General features: G+C 36.7%; 1 protein-coding gene across 4 annotated transcripts in view; it reads right to left on the bottom strand.

The window, feature by feature from the left end:
* VPS8 (VPS8 subunit of CORVET complex) overlaps positions 1 to 16,227 on the bottom strand; it is a 236,563-nt gene that overhangs the window by 72,512 nt on the left and 147,824 nt on the right. For all 4 annotated transcript variants that reach the window (XM_024244828.3, XM_054553099.2, XM_054553100.2 and 1 more), the window contains 3 exons: positions 12,435 to 12,524; positions 10,278 to 10,320; positions 6,569 to 6,672 (listed from right to left, as the gene is read on the bottom strand). In XM_024244828.3, coding sequence (XP_024100596.3) covers positions 6,569 to 6,672; positions 10,278 to 10,320; positions 12,435 to 12,524 — 237 coding nt within the window. The remainder of the gene's footprint in view (positions 1 to 6,568; positions 6,673 to 10,277; positions 10,321 to 12,434; positions 12,525 to 16,227) is intronic.

The raw sequence follows: 16,227 nt of genomic DNA, 5'->3' as shown, positions 1-16,227 counted from the left end.
TAAATGCAGTCAGAAATGACAAGGGGACATTAACACTGACCCCCAGAAATATTTAAAAAAAAACCCTCAGAGACTATTATAAACACCTCTATGCACACAAACTAGAAAACCTAGAAGAAATGAATAAATTCCTGGAAACATACAACCTTCCAAGATGGAACCAGAAAGAAATTGAAACCCTGAACAGATCAATATAACAAGTTCCGAAATTGAAGCAGTAATAAAAAGCCTACCAATGAGAAAAAGGCCAGGACCAGATGGATTCACAGCCAAATTCTACCAGACATATAAAAAAAACCTGGCCCCAATTCTACTGAAAATCTTTCAAACAAATTACGGAGGAGAGACTCCTCCCTAACTTATTCTATGAAGCCAGCATCATTGTGATACCAAAACCTGGCAGACACAATTAAAAAAAAAAAAAAGAACGAAAACATCAGGCTAATATTCCTGATGAACATACATGCAAAGATCCTCAACAAAATACTAGCAAACCAAATCCAGCAACATATCCAAAAGCTGACCCACACCCACAACCATCTGAGCTTTGAAAAAGTTGACCAAAAAAAAAAAAAAAAAAGGCTAAGCAATGAGAAAAAGACTCCCTATTCAAGAAAGGGTGCTAGAATAGCTGGCTATCCATATGCAGAAGAATGAAACTGGGGAACTATGTATCACCATATACAAAGATCAACTTAAGATGGATCAGACTTAAATGTAAGACCTCAGAGTAAAAAACTCTTAGAAGAATACCGAGGAAATATTCTTCTCAATATCAGCCCTGGTAAAGAATTTATGGCTAAGTCCTCAAAAGAAACTGCAACAAAAACAACAACTGAAAAATGAGACCTAATTAAACTAAAGAGCTTCTGCACAGCAAGAGAAACTATCAATGGAGTAAATGCACAACCTAGAGAATGAGAGAAAATATTCACAAACTATGCATCTGACAAATGTCTAATATCTATAATCTATAAGGAACTTATATCAACAAGCAAAAAACAAATAACTCCATTACAAAGTGGGTAAAGGACATTAACAGACACTTCTTAAAAGAAGACACGCAAGTGGCCAATAAACATACAAAAAAAATGCTACGTATCACTAATCATCAGAGAAATGCAAATCAATATGATACCATCTCACATCAGTGAGAATGGCTTTTGTTAAAAAGTCAAAAAATAGCGGACATTCACAATGCTGAGGAGGAAAGGGAACACTTATATATACTATTGGTAGGAATGTAAATTAGTTCAACTACTGTGGAAAGCAGTTTGGAGATTTCTCAAAAGAACTGAGAGTTGAACTACCATTTGACTCAGCAATCCTGCCGTTTGGAATATACCCAAAGGAAAAGAAATCATTCTATCAAAAAGATACATGTACCCGTATGTTGACTGCAGCACTATTCACAATAGCAAAGACATTGACTCAAGCAAGTGCCCACCAACAGTGGACTGGATAAAGAAAATGTGTTACATATACACCATGGAATACTATGCAGCCATAAAAAGAATGAAATCATGTCCTTTGCAGCAACATAAATGGAGCTGGAGGCCATTATCCTAAGCAAACTAATGCAGAAACTGAAAACCAAATACCACGTGTTCTCATTTATAAGTGGGAGCTAATCATTAGGCATATGGTCATAAAAATGAGAACAATAGACACTGGGGAATATAAGAACGAAGGAGCGGGATAAGAGTTGAATAAAAACTACCTATCAGGTACTATGCTTACCACCTGGGAGACAGATTATTCATTCATACTCCAAACCTCAACACCATGCAATATATCTAGGTAACAAAGGCCAGCATCATTCTGATACCAAAACCTGGCAGAGACACAACAAAAAGTCATGTACTCTCTGATTCTAAAAGAAAAGTTGGGGGGAAGAAAGAGCAAGTTAAATGAAAAAACAAAAAAAAAAGTCCAAATACATGCTGCCAATCAAAAGACGAATAAAAATAAAAATTTAGGAATAAAAAAATTGTAACAAAAAGACTGGTATGATCTACCTAAATAAAGGTTAAACAACTATGGAAATTATAGACACAGAAAAGAATGTGTTATAAACCTTAATTAGGTAAAACACTGTGATTAATTAAAATTAGTAGGTATGTGAAGGGGAGAGTAGGAAGCAAGTATGAGTCCATGGGAATTTCATTATTGGCATGGCATCATACATATCATAAAAATGGAAATGTATAATAATTATAAACATATACACATAATTACAATGGGAGCTAAACATTGGGTACACATGGATGTAATGATGGGAACAATAGATATGGATGAATACAAGGGGGGAATGAGGAAGGAGGACAAAGGTATATGCAAATTTTCAACTGCAAGGGGGTTGGGACCCCATGCCTTGTGTTATTCAAGGGTTGACTGTAATACACCATGATTAAGTGTGATTTATCCTAGAAATGCAAAGATTCAACATGTCAATAAATATATGTGATACATCACATCAACAGAATGAAGAACAAAAACCACATGATCATCTCAATCAATTCAGAAAAAGCATTTGACAAAATTCAACATCTCTTCATGATACAAATCTCAATAAATTAGGCAGAGAAAGAACACACCTTAACATAATAAAGGCCATATATAACAAAACCCACAGCTAACATCATAGCAAATGGGAAAAAGCTGAAAGCTTTTTTTCTATGAACTTGAAGAAGACAATGATGCCCACTTTTACCACTGTTATTCAACATAGTACTGGAAATCCTAGCCAAAGCAATAAGGCAAGAGGAAGAAATAAAAGGCATCCAAATTGGAAAAGAGGAAATCAAACTGTCCTTATTTGAAAATGACATTATCTCATAGATATGAAAACCTAAAGACTCCACCAAGAAACTGTTAGAACTGATAAACGAATTCAGTGAAGTTGCTGGATTCAAAAATCAACATTCAACAATCAGTAGCATTTCTACATACCAATAACAAACTATCTGAAAAAGAAGTCAAGAAAGCAATCTCATTTATAAGAGCTACAAATAATAAAACAAAATACCTAGGAATACATTTAACCAAGGAGGTGAAAGACCTCTATAAGGAAAACTACAAAACTCTGATGAAAGAAACTGAATATACACAAATAAAAAGACATCCCACATCCCATGCTCATGGATCAGAAGAATATTAAAATGACAATACTACCCAAAGCAATGTGTAGATTCAATGCAATCCCTATCAAAATACCAGTAACATTTTTCACAGAAATAGAAAAAGCAATCTTAAAATTCATATGGAACTACAAAATTCCCGAATAGCCAAAGCGATCCTGAACAAAAAGGATACATCTATAGGCATCATACTACCTGATGTCAAAATATATTACAAAGCTGTAATAACCAAAACAGCACAGTACTGATATGAAAACAGATACATAGACCAATGGAATAGAACAGAGAACCCAGAAATAAATCCACATATTTATAGCTGACTGATGTTTCACAAAGGAGTCAATAATATACATTAGGGAAAAGACACCCTCTTCAGTAAATGGTGTTGGGTAAACTGGATATCCATATGGCAAAGAATGAAACTAGACTCTTATATCTCACAATATACAAAACTAACTCAGCATAGATTAAAGACTTAAAGGTAAAGCCCACACGCATAAAACTACTGGAAGAAAATACAGGGGAAATACTTCAGGACATTGGTCTAGACAAAAATTTTACAGCTAACACTTCAAAATCACAGGTAACGAAAACAAAAAAATAGACAAGTAGCATTATGTTAAACTATAAAGCTTCTGCACAGCAAGGAAATGATCCAAAGAGTGAAGAGACAACATGTACAATGAGAGATAATATTTGCAAACTAGTCATCTGACAAGGGACTAACGTTTAGAATATATAAGGAACTCAAACAACTCAACAGCAAAAAACAACTAAATAATCCAATTAAAAAGTGGGCAAAGGATATGAACAGACATTTCTCAAAAGAAGATCAACATGTCAGCCATACAAATGACCAACAGGTTCATGAAAAAAATCTTCCAACATCGCTAACCATCAAGAAAATGTAAATCAAAGTCACCATGAGATATCACATCACACTTCTTAGAACAGCTATGATAGAAAAGATCAGAGATGAGTCTTGCTAAGGATGTGGAGAAAAGGAAAGCCTTGTACATGGTTGGTGAGCATGTAAATTAGTACAGCCATTTTGGAAAACAGTATGGGGGTTCCTGAAGAAACTAAAAACAGAACTACAATATAATTCAGCAATCCTATACCGGGTATTTATCTAAAGGAAATATATTGTAATCAGTATATCAAAGGGACACTTGCACCCGTTTACTGTAGCACTTATTCACAATAGCCAAAATATGGAATCAACCTAAGTGTCAATCAACAGATGCATGAATAAAGAAAATGTAGTAAATATACACAATAGAATGGTATTTGGCCATAAAAAAGGATGAAATCTTGACACTTGCAGCAACAAGGATGGAAGGGGAGGTCATAATGTTATGTGAAATAAGCCATGCACAGAAAGACAAATACCGCATGTTCTGACTTACACGTGGGGAGCTAAAAAAGTTGATCTCATGGAGGAATAGAGTAGAATGGTTACCAGAAACTGGTAAGGATGGGTGGGGGGATGAGGAGAGATTTGCCAATGGGTACAAGCATACAATTAGATAGAATTTTAATAAGTTCTAATGTTCAACAAAACAGTAGGGTGATTACAGTAAACAATAATTTATTGCATATTTCAAAACCGCTAGAAGACTCGAAATGTTCCCAACACAAAGAAATGATAAATGTTTGAGGTGACAGATATCCTAAGTAACCTGATTTGATCATTACACGTTGTATGCATGTATCAAAATATCACATTAACCCCATGAATATGTATAATTATTATGCATCAATTAAGAACATTCTTTAGTTTTACTTAAGTTTCCTATGGGAAGCTGAGTAATATACATATATTTTTTGAGTACTGTATTTTTAAAAGCAAGCATTATTTAATGCAATTTTACTAAAATTATATCAACCTAGGCAGACAAAAAATATCTAGAGTTATGTTCACCAAATGATAATGATGGTTATTTCTGAGTGATGGAATGAATATATTTTAATTAAAAAAACCCATTCTTCTGCATATATTTCATGATTTTTAAAAATGATGAGTATGTATCATTTCACAGTTTCTTTTAATAAAGAAAAGCAATCTCATTTATGTAACTAGGCTTGTTATACACAATTTACATTCTAAAGACTTTTCATAATTTATGACCTTGAAAAATTCTGGACAAAAACTTAAAGGAGAAATTTACTCATCTCAGAAGAACAGAAAATATGCCATGATTTATTGTTTTCATTGTAACATGTATGGCTAAATACAGATATATAATTAACCTGTTCCCCATTTCAAAAACCCAGGCATTAGAAAGAGGCCAGGCAGTGTCAAGTCAGAGGCCTGAGCCCCGGAAGGGCAGGCAAAGAGTTAAGCCATATCATGATACAACTTTACTTCTTAAAACTATTGCAGAATATAACTATCAAATCACATCTCGCCCCCTTAGTTTCTGCTTCACTGCTGTAACTCCCACCTGCACCTGCTGCTCAATGATACCTCCTTCAGTTTTGTTTTCTTCTTTTGTGCCATCTGGGATCTGTGATAGCAGTGGTTCCAACCTTGGCTGCACATTGGAATCATGAAGGGAGCTTTAAAACATGGTGGTGGCTGGGTCTCATCCCCAGAGACTTTAATTTAATTGATCTGGGGTGCAGCCTGAGTACTGGAATTGTTCAAAGCTCCCCAGGTGACTCTAGTGTGCAACCAAGGTTGAGAATTACTACACCATAGCCTTCTTTAACCTTTCTTCAGCTTTCTCTGTAGCCCTTGAGGGCTTTCCTCCAGTTCTTCATGCTTACTTTCACCACAGGGAATAGAGATGATGATAAATGATGACCTATCTCTGGTGCAACTACATGGAATACACAAAATCTCAGTCCAAAGAGAACAGGCACATCTAGTATTCATGCACCTTAACTTTTGCAGCACAGCCAAACCATGAATATAAAGCCTTTGGTGAGAACAAAGAAGCCACACACTCTTTATAATAACTTCAGGAGTCTCCTACTCCTGGGAACACTAAGAAGTGATTAAAATCCACTTGAATTAAACCCGGGTGGCTGAGAGGGCAGTGGAAACAGAACTGATTCCTAGTTTCAGACAAGTACAGGTTTTTTTTTTTTTTTTTTTGAGACGGAGTTTCATTCTTGTTGCCCAGGGCTGGAGTGCAATGGTGCGATCTCAGCTCAACGCAACCTCCGCCTCCTGGGTTCAAGCGATTCTCCTACCTCAGCCTTCTGAGTAGCTGGGATTACAGGCATGTGCCACCACGCCCGGCTAATTTTTTGTATTTTTAGTAGAGATGGGATTTCTCCATGTTGGTCAGGCTGGTCTCGAACTCCTGACCTCAGGTGATCTGTCCGTCTCAGCCTCCCAAAGTGCTGGGATTACAGGCGTGGGCCACCATGTCTGGCCAAGTACAGGCTTTTAAATACCTAAACAGTCATTCTCCTACCTCACGTTGCTGCTGGTTCAAATTATGCGAATTTCTCTGGCAAAGAGCAATGGTCTCCACCATAGTATCTTCAACATCCTTCAATGAGGGATCCTCTTTGGTATCTAGATTTAGAAAAAGTGTAAACATCATTTAAGGATATGTTGCTGATAATCTCAGAGCCTCTGCGAAAAGTTAAACTTTTTTTTCTTTGCATTACCTTCATTTTCTAGTATATAATAATTAATAAAACCTGATACTAATGTTTTGTAGATTAAAAAACAGATTATTCTGTGAAATAAGAGTTTCCCACAGAAATGTTTTACATTTGTAGGACAGATAAAGCACATCACACTTAGCATTTCAATATGCTATGGAAATATGGAAAATCCCCAATCATCTGTCTAAGGATTAGTTACTAGAGAGATTATCATTCACCTTTCTTGGTATACTATCTCTTCTTCTGCCTATTTCTTAAACGTAGATATTTCCCCCAAGATGCTATTTTAGGTCTCTCTTCATTTTCTCAATGATTTCAGCCATTCTTGTTTCAACTCTCATGTCTTTGTTCATAACTTTCAAATACACATCTCCAATCTTTATTCCATTCAAAATCTACAGGTTGAATTTTCTAAGGAACCTAAGACATTTATCTCCACATGGATGTCCTGCAAGCACTTTCAACTTTATATGTGCAAAACCCAACTTATTTTTCTCATTTCAAATCTGCTCCTCCTCCTCCATTTACAAACCAAGTTAATGGAATCATCATCTTTAAGTCAACCAGTTTATAAATCTTCACCTTTGGTGCTTCCCTCTCCTTCATCCCACACATTCAGATGACTTGCTAATTTTTGTTGATTCTACTTTTGTGCTTGCATATGACCACAACTTCTACCCGGGTGGAGCTTTTCATCACCTCGTCTATGCTACTGCAACAGTCTCTTAGTTGAACTTTTGGCATCCCAATCTTGCTCCCTCATTCTCTTTTATACTGTCACTAGTGTTCTCTTAAGCACAAGTTCAAACAGATCATTCCCTTCCATAAAAACCACCAAGGACTCCTAATTCTGACAATTAGCAAATCCTCCCAAATACTTAAGCACACTATCAAAATTGAATATGAAAGTAGATGGGGCCGGTCTTGGTGGCTCATGCCTGTAATCCCAGCACTTTGGGAGGCCGAAGTGGGTGGATCACCCTGAGGTCAGGAGTTTGAGACCAGCCTGGCCAAGATGGTGGAACCCCGACTCTACTAAAAATACAAAAATTAGCTGGGTGTTGTGGCTGGTGCCTGTAATTCCAGCTACTCAGGAGGCTGAGGCAGGAAGAATTACTCGAACCTGGGAGGCAGAGGTTGCAGTGAGCCAAGATCGCACCACTGCACTCCAGCCTGGGCAACAGAGTGAGACTCCGTCTCAAAAAAAGAAAAAAAAAAAAAAAGTGAGAAAGTAGATGGCAGGCATGAGACTATTTCTGGAATATTTATTTTCACTGGAATTCAAAACACTGGCCTTTGCAAACGTACCACCTGCAAATGTCTGTAGTGATTTTGGGGGAATGCTCTTCTTAATTTTTTTCTCAGTCTTTCATGTACTGTCTTGAAAAGTTATTCTTGGCTGGGTGCAGTGGCTCACGCCGGTAATCCCAACACTTTGGGAGGCCGAGGCGGGTGGATCACCTGAGGTCAGGAGTTCGAGACCAGCCTGGCCAACATGGTGAAACCCCATCTCTACTAAAAATACAAAGATTAGCTGGGAGTGGTGGCACATGTCTGTAGTCCCAGCTACTTGAGAAGCTGAGGCAGGAGGATCACTTGAACCTGGGAGGCAGAGGTTGTAGTGAGCCGAGATCATGCCACTGCATTCCAGCCTGGGCGACAGAGCAAGACTATCTCAAAAAAAAAAAGGGGGGTGGGGGTGGGTACGGTGGCTCATACCTGTAATCCCAGCACTTTGGGAGGCCAAGGCAGGCAGATCATGAGGTCAGGAGTTCAAGACCAGTCTGACCAATACGGCAAAACCCTGTCTCTACTAAAAATACAAAAATTAGCCAGGTGTGGTGGCACGCACCTGTAATCCCAGCTACTTGGGAGGCTGAGGCAGGAGAATCGCTTGCACCTGGGAGGCAGAGGTTGCAGTGAGCCAAGACTGTGCTACTGCACTCCAGCCTGGGCAACAGAGTGACACTCCATCTCAAAAAAATTGAAATGCCTTAAAAAGGAAGAAAATTCTGACACATGCTACAACGTTTATGAACCTTATGGTAAGTTAAATAAGCAAGTCACAAATGGACAAACACTATATAATTTCATTCATATGAGATACTTGAGTAATCAAATTCAGAAAAAGAATAGTGAAAAAATAAAGTAAGACAGTGTTTGCCAGGGGCTGGGAGGAGAGGGGAATAGGGGAGCTGTTGCTTCATAGGTACAGATTTTCAGTTTGGGAGATTAAAAAATTTGGAGGTGGATGGGGGTAATGATTATATAATAATGTGAATATACTTAATGCTACTGAACTGTACACTTAAAAATAGTTAAAATAGTAAATTTTATGTTAGGGTATATTTTACCATAATTTTTTTTTTTTTTTTGAGATGGAGTTTTGCTCTGTTGCAACACCCAGGCTGGACCGTAGTGGTGCAATCTCGGCTCACTGCAACCCCCGCCTCCCAGGTTCAAGCGATTGTCCTGCCTCAGCCTCCCAAGTAGCTGGGACTACAGGTGTGTGCCATCACGCCCCACTAATTTTTGTATTTTTAGTAGAGACGAGGTTCACTATGTTGGCCAGGCTGATCTCGAACTCCTGACCTCAGGTGATCCGCCTGCCTCAGCCTCCTGAAGTGCTGGGATTATAGGTGTGAGCCACCACGCCCGGCCACCACAACTTATTAAAATAATTTTTTTTGAAATATCAAGGAATATGATGAAAATTTTGTGTTTGCTGAGGACACAACCACTCAAGATACTAAATTGTCAACTTTTACTGCTTTGGGTTAAAACTATATAAATTCGGTTTGGAAACACTGGCTACGTTCAATGTCCTACTAATTAGAAGCTCTGATTTGCTGTTGTTTGGCACATTAATTTTTAGGATGTTAGTTATATACCTCATTTAAACATAACTAAACCATAGTTTTGTTATAGCAAAAGTATAAACAAAAAGATAACCAGCCTAGCGTGGTGGCTTATGTCTACAATCTCACCACCTTTGGAGGCTGAGGTGTGCAGATCACTTGAGCCAGGAGTTCGAGACCAGCCTGGGTGACAGGTGAAACCCCATCTCTACAAAAAATACAAAAATTAGCCAATGTGATGGCATGCGCCTCCTGTAGTCCCAGTTACTTGGGAGGGTGAGGCAGAAGGACTGCTTGAGCCTGGAAGACGGAGGTTGCAGTGAGCCAAGATTGTGCCACTGCACTCCATCCTGGGCAACAGAGCAAAAGCCTGTCTCAAAAAAAAAAAAAAGATAACCAACAAACAGTGCCTAATTTTCTATATATTTAACTCCACTGAAAATTAGCATCACAAAGCCACAATGGTTTCTATGATTTCCTGTTGTGAACTCCTGAAAATTAGCTAAAATTTGAATCCATGTTAAAATGAATAAACAGTAATTATGCATTTATGCAAGTGTAATTATTACATACATCAATGCAATTTATTAAACATCTTTTAAAACATGGGGTCCATGGATGAAAAATGTTGTAATTATTTTCAAGAACTTACTTTCACCTTGATGTGTTATCTCTTGAAGTTTGCTTTGTAGTCTCTAGGAGATAAAAAGAACACAGGAGTTAAAAAGGAACACTTTATAGTTCTACCCACCCAATACTTGAATTAACATATTTTAAAGGTAAACCCCTCAAAACTACAAGGTTATTAAGAACAGTCCTTTACTGTCAGTCAGAAGTAAATTCTTGTGTTTATAGAAAGTACAGCTAGCAGTATGAAAAGGGACCCAAAGATCAAGTAGCACTCATTTTGCCCACCTCTGCTTCTGTCATCCCACCACAGTCACTTTGGATAAGGAAATCCAATTCATACTGGGTGATATAGTTTGGATATTTGATTCCTCCAAATCTCATGTTGAAATGTGATTCCCAATATTGGAAGATGAGACTCAGTGAAAGGTGTCTGGGTCATGGGAGTGGATCTGTCACGAATGGCTTGGTGCGCCCCTCTGTGGTAATGAGTGACGTCTCCCTCTATTAGTTTACATGAGAGCTGGATGTTTAAAAGAGCATGGCACTCCTCCCCCAACCCCACTCTTGCTCCCTCTCATGCCGTGTGACACGTCAGCTCTCCTTTACCCTCGCTTCCTGAGGTCCTCACCAGAAGCAGATGCTAGATGCCAATGCAGCCTGCAGAACTGTGAGCCAAATAAACTTCTTTTCCTTAAAAATTACCCAGCCTCAAGTATTTCTTTAGAGCAACACAAAAGAGACTAATATACTGGGTTATGAGTAAAAGGGGTGTAATATACTGGGTTATGAGTAAAAAGCTTATAAGCTAAAATCATCAACTACTTCCTCTCAGTTACCTCATACCATATACGAATGATCAATAACTTCTCAAATCTAGCCTTCTTCTCTCCACTGCCACTGACACACCCAGTTCAAGCTCTCATAGACTCATACCTGTACCATTGCAATGGCCTCCCAAGTACTGTCTGCTTTGTTTTACCTCCCTCTTCTCTGTATCCTGCCTCCCATCCCCCAACAGTCACCAGAGCAGTCTCTATGAAATAAACATCAAATCCGTTTCTTGCTTAAAAACCTTTATTTGACCCCGTGTGACAAGAAGATTAGCTACAATTCTTTAGTGTGTCCAACAAAATCTGTCCAAATCTGGACCTGGCCATTGTTTCTCGCCTGACCTGCCTATATATTACACAGCGGAGCCCTAGTGAAGCTGCTGGCACTCTCTTGATCATGTATACTTCTTTGCTTTGTATTCCTAAACCTTTATGAATGATGGCCTCATTACCCACAGAGATCTCCTGTTTCTCCTCTCATCGATGTCAGAAATACTCTTATTTATTCCTTAAAACTAGGTTCATGGTATTGTCAACAAATAAATTGCAAGAAAAAAAAGAGGTATAGGAGTAATTTACAGATTAAAAGAGATTAAGAGCCTACACAAAGCTTCTGTGGATGATTCTTCCTGGCTTATTTTAGAACCATATGGCTAGAAAGAAACGAGAAGCCAATATGGAACATTTTAAAATATAAATATGATATCCCTAATCTATTCCTAGCCATATGGCAATATTAAAAAACACAACAAAACAAAACTGCTACGTCACTTCACCCATCAGGATGGCTACTATCAAGAAAACAGAAAAGTGTTAGCAAGAATGCGGAGAAACTGGAACCCCTGAGTGTTGCTGGTAGGGATGTAAAGTGGCATAGCTGCTATGGAAAACAGTAGGGCAATTCCTCAAAAAATTAAAAATAGAATTGCTGTTTGATCCAACAATTCTACTTCTGGGTATATACCCCAAAGAAGTAAAAGCAAGAACTCAAAGGTGTTTGTACGCCCATGTTCACAGCAGCATTGTTCACAACAACAAAAAGGTAAAGCAGCCCAGGTGTCCCCTGAAGGAGGAATGGGCAAACAGATTGTGGTATATACATAAAAATACTTGTCAAAAACTCATCAAATGGTACATTTGTGACATTTTACTGTTGTACATTTTACCTTTTAAAAAAGTACCACCAAGAAATATTAAACTCTGGTTAATGCTATGCATGATAAAAATATTCAGGGGTAAAATATATTACGGTCTGCAGCTTGCTTTGAAACATAAGTAATTAAGGTGGATTCATGAATGAATACAGGAATAGACAGAAATATGATGAAAGAAACATAGTAAAGTGTTACCTCTAACATTATTAGGAAGGCACCATGAATATCTCCTTTCTTTTCCAATAGATAAGCAGTGACTTCATGAAGTTGATACTTCTGAGTAATCTAGGAAATAAAAAAGATAAATATTTTTATTCACCAATCTTGTTTGTGGAGTGGGAAGATCCCACTGAGGATGAAAAAAACTCATATGACAAATAATGAATTTATACCTTATTAGTATGATACTTTACAGTATAATATGCAAATAACTGACTTTCTAGTCATATAGTAGATCATTTGGGAGTTCTAACTGGATGAAATTCACTCATTTTTTTCATTTATTTATTTAAAAAAAATGTTACACACCTGAATTAGGTATACACACTGGAGAAAAGCTAACATATATACATACATACTAACAATACAAACTAGAACTTGATCAAGTATAATTATTAAAAAATTGAAAATGACAATGAAAACATTACACATCAACTTGTGAAATATTAATAAACAAAATCTCTAGTAAAAAAAGAAGTATCAGTTAGGCTAGGGAGAAAAAAGGAAAAAAGTACAGAAATGACAGCAAACAATAGGGAAACAATAGAGAGATTTCACAAACTCCAATGTAGTTTTTTTGAAAAGATTAACAGGTTAGAAAAAATATTTATTAGAACAAATAACACATTAACAGTTTAACAGAACAAAGGAAAAAAACGTGATAGTCTCAATAAATGCAGGAAAAGCATTTGGCAAAATATAGCACCCATTCATGACAAAAACAAAACACTCTTACTCAAACTGGGGATAACATTTTCTTAATAAAAATTATCTACCAAAATCCTATGATAAATACCATATTTAATGTAAAATATTAGATATGTTCCCTTTCAAATCAGGAACAAGGTTAGAAGTCATACTGTCACTGCTTCTATTCACCAATACCTTAGAGATCCTAGACATCCAATAAGAGAAAGAAAAAACTACAAGATTGGAATTAAAATAAAACTGCCATTATTCTTATTGTCATAAAAATCTAGAAATTGAATTTTGAAAGAATTCTGCCTGGTTGCTCCATACAAAACAATGTATAAAAATTAGTAACATTTTAAAACAGCACCAGCAATCAATATAGAAAGGTCATCTTGAAAAATCTCCTTGTACAATATTAACAAAAACTATAAAGTAACTATGAACAAATTTAATACGTGCAGGAACCTTATATAAAAGCTATAAAACCTCACCAAAGAGCAGAAAAGGCAGTTTAAGAGGCAGACACTTTCCTGAAAGAGAAGAATCAACACTATAGAGATGTCAGTTCTCTCTGAATTAGTCTATAAATTCAATGTATTCATAAATCAAAATTCCAGAGAGTTTGTTTCTTTTAAAGAAACTTGACAATGTGATCTCCAAATTCATGTGGAATACTAGGAGATGTAGGACACCAAAAATAGCCAAAGCATTTTAAAGAAAAAGAATAAGGATGGAGGATTCTCTTTCCAAATAATAAATCTATTGAAAAGCTGTATTAATTAAAATACGTGGTATGGATATAGGGAAAGACAACCAAAGGAAGAGAATGGGACCCACAAACAGAGTCATGTATATTTGGGAGTTTAGTGTATGGCAGTATGGCATCACAAACCAGTGAGGAATGGATAAGAAAATGCCACGTGGACCATCAGCCATCATGTGGAAGATAAAAATCCTTCTTTTGATCAGCTTGCAAAAATTAACTCCAGATGGATTAAAAGCCTCAATGTAAGAATCTAAACTATAAACTTTATATATATATGAGAATGTCCTTTATTCCATTAAAATAGGAAAGGAAGTAAGACACACACACACACATGCACACACACATGCACACACACACACACTTAAGCCTTAAAGAATGGTAAACTAAAACAGAAGTCACTAAAAGCCAAGTTAAATGATCTGCCATGATAAATTGGAAGAAAGTACCTCCAACACATAAAATTAGCAAAGGATGAGAGATTAGGAAATCAGAAAAAACTTCTAGAACTCAATAAGAGAACCATAGAAACTCAACAGAAAAAATGGGCAAATGACATGAATAAATAATTCAGAGAAAAGAAAATTCCAATGGTCATCAAACATATGGAAAGATGTTTAATGTCATGAGTAATCACTAATACCCACCATGGCAAAAATTAAGAAGACTAAAAATACTAGGCATCAGCAAGGATGTGAAAAACAGCAAATGTCAGACACTGCTGATGAGAATAGAAACAATCTGGAAATGAACTTGGCAATCAGTAGAACTACACTACTTTGTGGTCTAAACAATTCCATTTGCAAGTATATTACTCAGAGAACCCTCATATGGGCACACAAGAAGATATATACAAGGATGTACACCGTAACACTGTTTATAACAGCAAAAGATTGGAAACAATCTAAATGTTTACCAACAGGGAAATAAACAAACTGGCACATTCATTTGATAGATTACCGTAAGATCATTAAATGAATGAAGTAGATCTACATGCATAAAAATGTTTTAAAAATTTAGTAAAAGTGGCCGGGTGCAGTGGCTCACGCCAGTAATCCCAGAACTTTGGGAGGCCAAGGTAGGCGGATCACTTGAGGTCAGCAGTTCAAGACCAGCCTGGGCAACATGGTGAAACCCCATCTCTACTAAAAATACAAAAATTAGTATGGTGGCGTGCACCTATAATTTCAGCAACTTGGGAGGCTGAGGTAGGAGAATCACTTGAATCTGGGAGGTGGAGGTTGCAGTGAGCTGAGATCATGCCACTGCACTCCAGCCTGGGTGACAGAGAGAGACTGTCTCAAAAAAAAAAAAAAAAAAATTGGTAAAAAAAAAAAAAAAAGCATCTTATAATAAAATATCTACTGTATGATATTAATACAAATTTTAAAAACATATAAAACTAACATGTATTTTATAGATACATACACATATAGAAAAAATTCAAAACATAGATCAGAAGGATAAACATCAGTTTAGGATGGTGGAGACCTTAGGGGAGCGGGAGAATAAGACAGATAATGGGTGATCTACTTTTAATATAAACAAACAAGAACAATAAGATAACAAAGATCTAAGGCCAGTATGGCAAAATGTGAACTGTAAAATTTGGTTGGTGGGTATATACATAATCGATATTCAGCACATTTCTGTAAATTTGAAATATTTCATAATTAAACATTTTTAAAAGTGTGTGTGGGCAATTCAGGAGGTAGATCCAGAAAATACAGGCAACTGTTTCAGGAGTGTTGACAGCCAAGGAAAAAGAGATACATGACAGCTGAAAAATAAATGTTAAATGGGAAAGATACTAATCTGTTATAGAAAATAATGTGTGTGACTGTACATTTTCATTTAGAAACAAGAGAAAATAAGGGAAGAGAATTAGGGCAATGAATGTGCTAAAGTTACTGAATTGCTATTTAGCCTATTAAGTTTTATGGCACAACAAGACTAATCATCTGTGTCTGCAAACAAGAGTTTGGTCTCCTTTCAATATTTTTACTATGTTCCTTTTTCTATGCTTATTGAGTTGGTTAGAATTTCTATCATGCTTGATCAATAACAATTTCTATAAAGCTGACTTTACTAAAATAAATGGAGAGGCAGTTTATCCCAGCAATTAAGAGCATGCACTATGGAGTCAGACTATGTGGGTTCAATCTCAGGGGCTACCACTTAGTAGGTATAAACTTACACAGGTAACTTCATATGTGAGTCTGCCTTTTAATTATGACTTTGACTTGTGAATTACCATTATTTCACAGTGAACTGTGATCCTATTCTGATCCAATCTTTTAAACCTTTGACATG

Source organism: Pongo abelii, chromosome 2 (assembly GCF_028885655.2).
Source record: "Pongo abelii isolate AG06213 chromosome 2, NHGRI_mPonAbe1-v2.0_pri, whole genome shotgun sequence".
NCBI classification, from domain to species: Eukaryota; Metazoa; Chordata; class Mammalia; order Primates; family Hominidae; genus Pongo; species Pongo abelii.
This window is presented reverse-complemented; position numbering and strand designations above follow the sequence as displayed.